The 13,158-nt window shown below is 26.7% G+C and overlaps 1 protein-coding gene across 2 annotated transcripts in view; it reads right to left on the bottom strand.

Annotated features, from left to right (window-relative positions):
* Positions 1-13,158, bottom strand: part of LOC114130025 (neurotrimin-like) — an 86,922-nt gene that overhangs the window by 31,127 nt on the left and 42,637 nt on the right. For both annotated transcript variants that reach the window (XM_027994908.2, XM_027994910.2), the window contains exons 4-5: positions 2,465-2,623; positions 1,310-1,438 (exon numbers count right to left, since the gene is read on the bottom strand). In XM_027994908.2, coding sequence (XP_027850709.1) covers positions 1,310-1,438; positions 2,465-2,623 — 288 coding nt within the window. The remainder of the gene's footprint in view (positions 1-1,309; positions 1,439-2,464; positions 2,624-13,158) is intronic.

Genomic DNA, 13,158 nt, shown 5'->3' with positions numbered 1-13,158 from the left:
AATTATGATGATACTATAATATTATCATCATAAGTCACAACTGGTAACATTTTACGAAAACGAATTGATTCATCATGACATCATCCACACTTCAGTAGTTCACCGAGTCTCACAAATTCTATTTATTATTAACTTTGGGGTTTTATGAATTGATTTATTCTTCAGGTATAAGGTTCCATATTTTTGACTCAGTGTGAAATTATTATTATAAAATATTGGAGTATATATTTATTATTTACGCTGTTGGTTTGTATGAAAATGTAGATTAAATATAAAACAATTTACCAAGGTCTTTGGCTTACTAACTAATTTATGATTGATATTGAAAAGAGGCCATAGATATTATTTATTTTGATAAAATATTATGCAGCTTTTTTAATTTATAAATATTTTAATAAAAATAAATAAGTAAATAACAAATAATAACATGATAACAATGAGCTATGTATAATATTATACTCACATTTATACTTTAAACGTAAGTAAATATTTGCCATAAATAGAGGAAAATATTAATTTTAAATTTTAATATAATAAGGAGATTTAATCGATATTTATCTGAATATCTATGTGACTGTCTTTTTCAAAAGTAGTTATAGTGCCTATAGAATTTTTATCAAGCATTAAATAAAAAATCACTATTAGACTTTACGGAAACCAGCGAAATCGAGTGAAAACATTTCATATAAAAAAGTTTCCAGCGGGAATTCGCACAATCATGGTGAAGATGTGAAATGTTTTATCACGACCGGTCGTTGAAAGTTTACGACCGTGAAAAACTTAAACAACGGGTTTTTTTCAATATACTGAAAGCCAACGGCTAAATAATGATGTTAAAGGAACCTTAAAGTAATTAAATATTATAATATCGTTATATTTAAACACAATAATTTTAATTTTCATAATTCTTATTTCTTGGAATGAAGTTCATAAATGTATAATATACTATAGATAGTATGCTACATAATATGAGCACATAATATTATGACTTTCGTAAATACTATAAACACGATCTAAATAATATTATATTCTAATAACTTTCTTATATCGTATAATACACATAAATTTACGTAGTAAATAGAAAATCGTGAAAATATGACGTCAACGACTTGGACAGGTATTCAAATCTTCATAAGTGTTTAAATATTGACAATTATATTATATACACCTAATACCCACGTTACAGTATATTTTGTAGTTACGATGACGAAGTATATAGAGATTGTGAGTAACAGTGTTTTTTCATTATTATGATAATATATTAACTGGGCATTTTATATGAATATGACATATGTTTACGTATACTCACAGTCTACGCTGACTTTTATCCGTTTGCTGACCGACGGAGGTACAGAATTTGTGGCGATGCACAAGTAGGCACCCATGTCCAGCCGACTGATCCGATGGAGTTCCAAAGTGGGCTCTTCCCATTCGGTCACTTAAATATACATAAAACACATTTTATAATGAATACTACGACCAATAAGCAAATAAAAAAACCGAATTCTCGGTGTAATAAAACAACTAATAATAACAATAATAATTATAACTGATATAATAATAACTGAAAACTTATTTCGTGGACGGAGCAGTTAGCAAAACGCGTGCGAGTTGGGTGGGGGGGGGTTGTGTGTATAGGTGAACTAGGTATATATATATATGTGTGTACATTATATATAGATAACGTTGTCGCGACAAATCTTATACACGCGCGAATACTATAACTTATATATAAATGTCGTGGGATAGATATATAGGTATATAGGTACAGCAGTAATGGTGGCGGCGGGTTTACGCGTGAGGCGAACTTTTGCCGGCCCGCGCGTTTGAAAAGTTTTCGGATTCCTTTGTGTACAACAGGACCGACTGTATATATACACTGTCAATGATTCATTGCTACCAATAAGGATTGTCGCTATTAAAATGTCCTGCTACCACACCACCCGCGTGTTATTATTGTTGTTCCAATTAAATGGGGACCGGGAAGCGAATAAGACTGCAAATATTCCGCCTTGTAGTCCCGATCGGCAGCCCTCCCCGCAAAAACATTATTATTATACGTATATATATATATATATATATATACATAATATACAACCTGCAGAAGAGCGATAATTATTGTTGTTAACGTTTAATATTTCCATTTGTTTCCGTAGGTATTGTGAGCTCGTTGGTATAGACGATCGGTGTGAGGGGGGAAGGCGAAGAGCGCGGAAGAAGACGTGCGCCTAAAACTTTTGACCGCCGCCGATGGGGCTATCCCCACCGTGGCTAGTAGTGCCATTGTCGAGTGCATATAATAATACGTTTAAGTACAAATATTCTGTGGTTTTGTATAAATATTTTATGCTGTACAGGTATTATAAACGTAGTATTTGTATAAGAGCGAATGCAAATTCAATAGTTCCAAGATTATAATATTATCTGCAGATGGCCAGTGTGGACATTTTACAAAAATCCTTACCGTTCAAAGTTTTATTGATGTTGATTGCCAAACCATCGTCGCGTTTCCATTTGATATCTGGTTTTGGATAACCATCTACGTGACACGTCAACGACACGTTCGCCCCTTCTCGAACTATTGCGTCTGAACTACTCAACGAGTCAGAAATCGATGGTGGTACTGTTGACAAAAATAATAACACGACTATTAAAATATTATATAAACAATCATGTGTTTAATTAAAATTTAATGAACTATTTTCTGTTTTATTAATATCAAAAAAATTATCATAATGGTAACATTACTATAGGTAATAATATATTTATATAATATGTTATTAGTACTGGTAAGTATAAAATGGTTGGGTATTCAATTTGGTCCGTAAACTTTTTTTCTTTTTTACTGTTATCAAACAATATTTTTTAGAAATACCATAAAGTATAATAATATTGTTATTAATAATTGTTAATTTCTTTATAATATATACACGTAATAGAGAATTTAATACAACTATGATCTATGTCTTCATGGTATACTAAATTATACATAAGTTATAAACGGTAAATCTAATCACTGACTTTACCATAACTTGTTAAGCTGATTGTGAAATCAAATATTGTATGGACAATGACACTAAAACGGGATTGCTAATATCATTAAATCTATTATCATGATAGTATTATAATATTATTATTATATTAGTATATTATTGAATAGAAATAAGCGTAACTAGACATTTGAATTCGAATCGTATAAGTATCGCCAGAAATTATTTTTGTTTACTAATATTTACAAAGAGATTGGAGGCAAAATATTAAACACTTTATTATTGGTATTAAATTATTAAATAAAAACTATAGTTCTTAATAGCAAATATGATTATTTTCTATTTTCAACTTAATTATTTTTATATCTATAAAGTAATATTCAGTTAACCAACCGTTCTTTGCTTATATTTTACCTTATTCAAGTTTTTAATCTTTATTTTAAAAATATTATTAATTAATATAATTCATGCATGTGGCGTGATATACAAAAAATGGTATAATTAAAATTAACTTATTAAAATATTTTTAATTCAGCGTATAAGGTAACATCAATGATAGTAAATGGAATCTTTCTTATTCTAGAAAATTTGCAATGTAGCCACAATGTCTAATATAATATATGAACTCGATCAAATCAAAAATATAGTTATTTACACATGTGATTATTATATTACTAGCATATGTAAATAATTCTCAACTCTCGAGACTACTTCCAAGGTGTATTTATAAAATATAAACCTTTGATGGATATGAATCTTGACTTCAGATCACGATTTCCATTAAATCGAACTCTATATTTTTTATTCAGGCAAAATTTGGCAACAAAATGTTATGCTGTTAGCAGTACAAAATAAAAAACACTTTAAAAAAGCTTTACCAGTAAAAATAATATCCAAATATTCTTGGAGTTATCTAACAGTATCCAATAAAAAAGGAATACAATATTTTTTAACCAGAAAAAATTTCGAAAATATAAAGTTGTGCTGTTGGTAGCACAAAGGTTTGAAAACTTTACTAGTTAGTGAAAATTAATTCTAATAAATTCTGGGGATAATCTAGAGCTAACTAATAAGTTTAAAAACAAATGTTTTGTATGTATTTCATATTATGTGTCTGTTATGATTGTACTACTGACTTTAAGTCAACGATTCACTTGTCAAATTATCTAAGTGATTTAAACGAAAATTGAAAAGTATGGAACTGTTAACATCGAAAAATAAAAACAAACATTTTATTTTATTTTAAACATTCTCAATGTCTTTATTATCCCGCTACCTTAGATATACCACTAAGTTAAGCATACTACATTATTTTATACGAATTTTATTAAATCCTTTTGACATTATTCGATATACAATAACTTTTTGATTATCAAGTTAAAAAAAAAAATTACATGTTATATGCAAATATTACAAAGGATATAAATTAACATGAAACCATAATATAATGTTTGTTAATAGCTTAGTTTAATGAAAAAATAATTATAAATCATAACAATACAATAAAACGCTGAGTTTAGTGTTTCACCCCATATGTAACACATAAGTACCTTTATACAAAATATACATATTATATAAACCTATATTTATAAATAATATGTAATGACTAATAATTGAAAAACCAATTACATAATGTAGATTTTATTGACATATATTAAATTCAAATTATTTAGTCCTCAGTAATCCTTACCTAGGTAAACCCTAATTTATGAATATTCAATTTGCTCTGCAGCAAACAGAGCTCGAATACTTTGTTTAACAATAATATTATGTATTTTGTACATATTATGTATGAGTTTTATTTTTTAGGTAAACCATATCATTTAGATAAAAAAAATACTTTTGTATAGACAGCACATGTCATTAATTTTTGATCGCAGTACGTAAAATTACAAACAATACAAAGTAAAATAAATCCAATACTATTTTTATAACCGTTAAATATATTTGTTTATACACATAATATGATATTTTCTATTTTATAACTAATTGTGTATAGTGAATACTTGTATGTGCATAGTACAATACATCATAATACTTATTTTATAACCTGACCTCCACTGTAAAAGAATGAACAAGTATAAAATATGGGTGCCTATATAGGTATATCTTTATCTCGGTGTATTTTCAGTTCAAGAGCGAATAATTCTCGTCGATATTATTATACCTTCTTTGTGATTTAATTCAACCAAGCTGGACAATCTACCACAGGATTATAAATATTATACCGTTTGGTAAATATTCCATTAAGTTTGAACTTAGTATAAACTATTGATACGACCTATAATGATCGAACAACGAAATTATGAACACTGCCGAATCTAAAGAAACAAGAGTGAACAATTATAAGTGTAAATTAGTTTAGTATTTTCTAAGTCTAAAAAACCTATACAAACGTCATTAGTTTTATATATTATATATTAACATATATATCACATATTCGTATATTATACACAATATTCACTATACAGTAACTATAACCATTACTTTACTACCTATATATTACGGATGGTCTACATCCTGAAGCTAGTACAAATTTAATAAAATGTATACAGAATTAGTGTTGACCACAATGTGAAAAACTGTACACACGTGATAATAACAAAGTCACACATGATATATAATAAGCCTTTTAGCTATTCAATTAAAAAGGTTTCCTTTTTTTTTTTGGTTAACGCATTTTAAGCAATTTAATAAACGCGCGCATCACGTATCCTTTATGAAAACATTATTGTGAACTGTATCATAAAAATTATTTAATTCGAAAAATTAGTGATGTTTTAATTTAATTTATTATAAACTCCGAATAAGGTCTCGCTCAGCATTGTTAGTAGCTGTGTACAATATATATGTATAATTTATATATATATACACGTTATAGTGATGAACAAAGTTCCTTTCGACACGTTGAAAAAAATAGTACACTTATGATAACACTTTAAACGTCACATATTATAATTAAATTAAAAATTACATTATTGCGTAAAAAATACTATGTTTATGTTATATTTGTTACCGAATACAATTAATACACTGACTATCGGTAATTTATAGAAAGTTGACGATTCGGAAAAAAATATTATTAATTATTATAATATAGATATGCAAATTTCTTCTGATAAATACGTTTTTCTATAATAATTATAAGCCAACACGCTGATATTGCTAAGTTACAGCAATACACCGTGCCTGGATAGGTGGTACTCGTAAATATTACATTTATATAATATTATAGAGCTAGTATTGAGACAAAATATGTCGTTAGGAAAATAATTAATATTACATATCGGCAGTGTAAGCACCGTTGGCAATAAAGATTAGCGATGTGTCATATATATTCTCTTTCTTTTTCCCCCTTTCCAAAGGTCAGAAACCGTATAGAGAGACGTGTGCACGGCATTTCGATAAGACGTGTGTATACACACACACACACACACACACAAATATATATAATACACACATATGCCAGATGGCGAGAAGTAGCTTAGGGGGCAGCGGCAGTGACGGCGTCGGCGACGGTGGTTACCTCTTTCCACATACACTGCCAGCCTTAATGCAAAACGTGCCTCACTTACTAATCTATTTTTTATTCCCCCTTTATCGTTCTTTATTACTGGCCTCTGGACTTTTACACGTCGACCGCCGACCGACGCTGCTCCTCTCCTCTAAATGCGTATGAAATAAAATGAAAAAAATACCAAAAAATCGTTTCGCAATATTGCCGTGTTTTGATATCTCGTATGTGTTTTCCCACGGCCAAAATCTACCGGAGAGCTTTACGAGAAAAATAGTATGCGCTACTGCGCTAGAGAGAGATACATTGAGATAGTGAGGGTAAAGAGAGGGAAAGAAAAGCACTATAATAGTCTCGGACACAGATGAACTGCGTAATGGTCAAAAATCATATTACTTTTACCTTGGAGTTTTCTTTTGACGACAACGGTCTTTTGAAAATTTGGAAAATCACATAAATGTATATGAAATGTATCTCAACATACGCAATAATGTTGTATAGAACTAAACTTTTATTAAATTATATATTTTTCAGACTTTTATATTACTTTCTCTTTTTTTTTCTAATAGTTTTAATTTTTACAAAATAAAATTTTCGTCAAAACACGAGAGAATAATAAAATATACCTATATATTCATATTTAAGTTTTGCCCATAAAAAAAATAATACTGCACTAAAGTAGTAGAGACTATAACGTATATTTTTCATATGATCTGGAATATTATGATAACGATTTTAGATTTAATGAATGCAATTATAAAATTAAACTCTATTTGATTTTAAATATTCAATGTAAGCATTTAAAATAAACATAATATCACAAGTTGGTCATAAATATTAACTAAGGCGTAAGTAAATTTATGATACATAGATAAGTATATTATATATTAGAGCTCGGATTTTAATTAGCAACTAAAAAAGCATACAATTGTTTTAAAAAAGCAAAAAAAGTATAGGTATTTATTTTTTAAAAAAAAAAACATAATCCAAAAATTAACGTGAACTAGTTATAAAAATGAATAAAAGAAAATTGGAAAATTAATTTAAACTAAAAAAATAACTAACTACAGTGTATTTACCTTGATTTTTAGTAGTGAAATTGACTATAGAGTTAATATTTTAATATTAACTATATATTTTTTTTTATTTTTTTTTATAGAGTTTATATTTAACATTTAACATAAAAAACGAACACTCTACATCCACTGAAGTGATCAATGCATACTTCATACAAGACATTTCAAATTAAAAAACTACATCTTAAATGTTGAAACGATCGATGTTACAGGTATACTAACCGTGTAGATAAGTAGTGCAGCCTATATATGTAAATCGATAATCTATACACTATTAATATATTTAAATAAACAAGCCGATAACGAAAACAGTTATAATCCAATATAACCATTTAGTCCGCATTTTGGGTTTTCACATTTCTTATTAATCAAATTTTTTGTTATAATTAGAGTAGCATAATACTTAAACATATAAAAATTCGACAGCTGAAATAACTGAAAAAAGCAAAAAAAAAAAAAGCATTTACGTAAAAAAAACCGAAAAAAGCAAAAATAAATCGGTTTATTTGGAATCAGAATGTCGTGAAACGAATTTATGTATAAAAATTAGATTTCTATCTCATATATAAAAAAAAGAATCTGCTTTAAAATCTGACTAACCTTACCAATCATAATAAGTAGTATGCATAATAGAGACAAATCGGCAATAATTATAAACTATTAACGAATAAGTGAAATATGAATGATTAAAGAGAGATATTTTATTCAACTGTACTAATTATAAAAATAATTATGAATTGGTTACTATAAAATATTATTTAAATTCATTAGAAATATAAAATAACTTAATAATTAAATAAATAAAACACTAAAAAAATAATTTAAATATATAATATTAAATACCTTCGACTAGATATACATCTCATTATTTTAAATTTAAAGTACCTATTTGTTGAATGTAAATTTAAAAACCAACACTATTAAATAATCCAAAATAAGTTTCCTAAAATTGAACGGTATTATAGATATAATTGGTTTTTAAAAATCATCGTAAGTTTTACTCAATTTTAGAGAAACAACAAAATTAAAATCTGTTTTATAAGGATACTTTCAATCTTAATTATAATTATACTTTCACCTTAAAAATTAGATCCAATATAATAAATAATACATGATTTAAATTTGAAAATCGATATTATACACTTTTTTCAAAATTCAAACAAAAAAATATTATTGAAAGTCAATTGATATAATTGTACTTTTTTAGTATTGTATTTTATACGTGTTATATGTATTCACCATTGTTTTTATTTTATGTATAATCATAATTATACCTAATTCAAGTACACTTGTATATTGTATTCATCAATAAGTTAAAATGTAAGCAATTTTGTTTTCGTTTTGAAAAACAAAGGTCACAACCATAGGTTTTCTTCTGAGCATAAATAATACATAATAACGGGGTGAACATATATGGTTATAAATACACCATCGAAGCATAACAAGTACCCTCCCCAAACTCGACTTTTGAATGATAATGACGCATTTTCCTGTTTGAGTGTCCTTTATTTTTATTTGTTGTATATGATATTATGAAAGTGTAGACGATAACGAACAGTCGGTATCTGTAGTTTGAAGGGTCCATTCGGAATGACGAGACTTATTGAAATGTTGTTCGTACCCGATGTACTTCCCTGTTTCTAAAGAATTTCGTTCAATATTCATTCGACCAACCGATGCGTAAGAAATCATGAAAAATATCTATAAGTCATACATTGAATCGGAAGTGGATTTGATTCAGTGCTTTATAAGGTATACATCTGAAGATCATTTGTATAATAGTCAAAATAACGATGAAATGTTAATCATTATATTATAAGTAATTTTGTTATACTTATTTTTATCCAAAATTATAAATTTAATAATTGCTGATAATTCAAAAACACAAGAAAATAAGAAATAATAAAAATAGCAAACAAATATGTGATACCTACGCAATACAAATAAGGATATTAATATGTTTAAGTCACGTGTTATAATAATAAAAATAAAATACTTAAATAAACTCAATCTGTCAAATAAATAATAAAAACTGAAAGAGATCAGAAAAATTATAGAGAGGTTAAAAGTTGAAACGATCTAAACTAAAAATAATAAAACCAAACAAAACCTCGTTTCATTTATACATACTCAATATCATACTACTTTTAATTATTATGTCTTATTAACTATTTATAATTATTAATAATATTAAATATCAAGTTGATTTGCCCTTAAGTGTTACCACTGGTAAACTTCTCCACTATCGCCTCTCGCCAACTGATTCTTTCCTTCGAATTCACTAAATTTTGATATTTAAAATAATAATAAAAAAAATAATAATTTAGCAAAAATAAATATTAAAATTATTAATTAAATAAGGCAACAAGTTTGAACAAGCATACTTTAGTAACAACTTACAATAATTGCAACTATCATCAATATGCTAAACAAAATCAAATAGCAACGCAATGACGTTTAAGGAAACATTCGATCGTGGACAAGAATAAAATAATATAAATTTCTTCGAGCTCGCAGCAAGTATATATAACAACGCATCAAAGATACTAATGTTACCATAGTTTTAATTTATTATTATATTATAATATGATCTTGACAATTTTTTTAATTATGAAAACTTAAAATTATTACAAACTAATTAACACTGTATATTTTTAAGCCTTGATCTACTACAAAAATATAATATAATAATATTTGCTGCAACCGTATTACAATAGTCAATAATTTCAATATATAGTAATCATACTCATTCATTTTCTGGTATAATATGTATTTAAAATAATACAATTGTCTATTAATTCATAGATGAATATGTTTATATAAAATATAATAAATGTGACTACCTATTTTTAATTTTAAATATAATAATTAATAACAGTATCGGTCGGATAAAAAAAAATACATATGCAAAGCAAGAATACATTTTAACACCATAGGTATAAAATTATGTAACGAACAATCATATTTACCTACACTATAATTAGGATTTGGATATGTAAATGTGCGTATAATGCGATATGCCTCAAACCATAACGGTACGAGACAATATTTACTTAGAAACAATTACTACATTTCTTTGTTATAATAACTTCAAAGTGTATAATAACGCGACTCGTGATGTACAAATGAACTATAATATATGCAAACCAAATTATCCATTTAGTAAACATTCTTTATTTACCTTCCTAAAAACTCCTTATTACACGCTTAAAACGATAAAACTCACCAAAGACTACATATTTACCTATAGTATGGAAAAGGTTCCACAAATTCCTATAACAATGTTTTTTTATGTAAGCTCTTATACTGCCATATTAAAATCTATTCGGATTACTGCATTTTTTAAGCTAAACCGTGTATTAGCAGAGTTCATTATTTAAAATTAACAAACTTTACTTGCTTTTGAATTATATATATATATAAAAAAAAAAAATACTATTAATATTATGCAACAGCTTAAGTTGTTTAAATATTTACTTTTTGTGAATAATGCTAAAAATATCAATCAACAATATTATTTTATGAATAATGTTTTATGTTTTTGAAAATCATTAACATTAAATTATTTGTATAGTTAAACATATTATATTGCATGGTTATTAACTAAATTTTGGTAGTAAATGTTAGTAAATATTAAGGTTGTTAATTTTATTTTATACAATTTAAAATTAATTTTACTGATTCATTATTGTTTTTTTATATATATTACCTATACTTCTTTTTTATTCACTGTTAGCTCGTTAACTGTGTCAGAATGGAATAATTTTCAAACTATTTAAAAATGAAACATAACACCGTTACTGCTGTAAGACACTTCCCTGAGTTATTAACATCATTTATGAATTTTAAAATTAGTATATAGGTACTTAGTTTAGACCATAAGTAAACAAATCAGCGAAATTAAAGGGAAATTCATTACAACTATTATAGTTGTAAGGTTCAACGATTAATTAAATAATTAATAATCAAGTAAATGATTATTATTATGGAACAATTATAATACTATTCATCTTTTCTTATTGAATTGCTCTGAATATTAAAACTCTAACAATATAGATGAAACATTCATTTTTCTAGAATTGTACTTTTTATAAACGTGCAAAGATTTTCTGAAATAAATATTAAAACTTTTAAAACTTTTATATCCATATTTTAATTTTATTATTATTATTTCTTTTTTTTTATCAGATAAAACTTCAAGTTACGAATCACATCTAGAAGAGACAAATTAATCGAACTCAATAAACTTTTAGGATTTCTATGTTTAAAATGCCAATTCATTTTTCATTTTTTTTTTTTTTTTTTTTTTTATGTATCACGTAATGCAAAATAAAAGTAATTTCATGTTTCAGATTTTTATTTGAAATCATAATATTACAATGCTCGTAATAATAATATAGGACCTACTGACATATTTTATTATACCGCGTCTATATTATCAGAAATATGACCAATATAGATACACCGATAATCAGATGCATAACATAATAATATTATATTATTATTTGTTATTTATTTATATTTTTATGATATTGAATTCTAAAATAACATTATTTTATGACCACAAAGATATTTTTTTAATTAATGTAATATTTTGTCAAGCCTTAGAAAAAAATCCAAAATTAAGTTGCCAGCGGTATACATTTTAGATGTATCATTATAGTGGATATTATTATTATAGATGGAAACCCACGATGAAAACTCAGACCAGTGTGGTTATATATTTATTATAACATTGGCCACCACGGAAAATAACAGAGGTTTTATTCATATTATAATTGCATTTTTATTATATAACGTGCGGAAACCTTCGTTATGCAGAAATATTACATTTTGCATAAAATAGGTCTTTCAGTATACGTTACCGGGTACATCAAAAGTTTTGTATTAAGTTTCCGTGTATTTAGAAAATCAAATATTAATTAACATGCTGCGGCTTCATCATTTGTATTGATATCTATACTATTATATTGGGCGAAGATATAATATCATATATTATATTATAATATATTATATATATTGTATTGTATATTATATAATATAATATAATACACTATCTGTAGATTTTAAATTAAAATAGTACTCTTGAAAATAGTCGAAACGTGTTGGTCGTCATCGTAATTGTTGATGTCAACCCACATTAGGGTATAAAATCTAATTTGAAAGCAAAAAAACAAAAAATAAAAATGCATTAGGATGCATGCTCTATAAATGGGTATATGCGCTTTCCGAGTTGGAATAATATATATACACGTATTATATAGGTATAATACCTTACCTATCTTTGAATTCCGTTACGATCGTTCACCTTACCGTATTCCATTATCACAGACCACGAAGCCGAGACGTACAAGTGCACTTATACGACACACTGGCCGGAAAATCTAAGTGTCTCTCGAGAAATGTGACTTTTGTCTCCCCTTATCGGTAATGTAATATACTGACCGACCCGGTTTGTATTTTTACCTTTACTCCGTATACCGGGATAACGATACCCAATTTATTTATGAATCGCATCAAAGAGCTTTTGGTACATCATAAGCGTGTACACATACACACACACGCGTGCACATAGCAC

Source organism: Aphis gossypii, chromosome 1 (genome assembly GCF_020184175.1).
Source record: "Aphis gossypii isolate Hap1 chromosome 1, ASM2018417v2, whole genome shotgun sequence".
Classification (NCBI taxonomy): Eukaryota; Metazoa; Arthropoda; class Insecta; order Hemiptera; family Aphididae; genus Aphis; species Aphis gossypii.
Note: the sequence above shows the minus strand (reverse complement) of the source record. Positions and strands in the feature narration are given on the sequence as shown.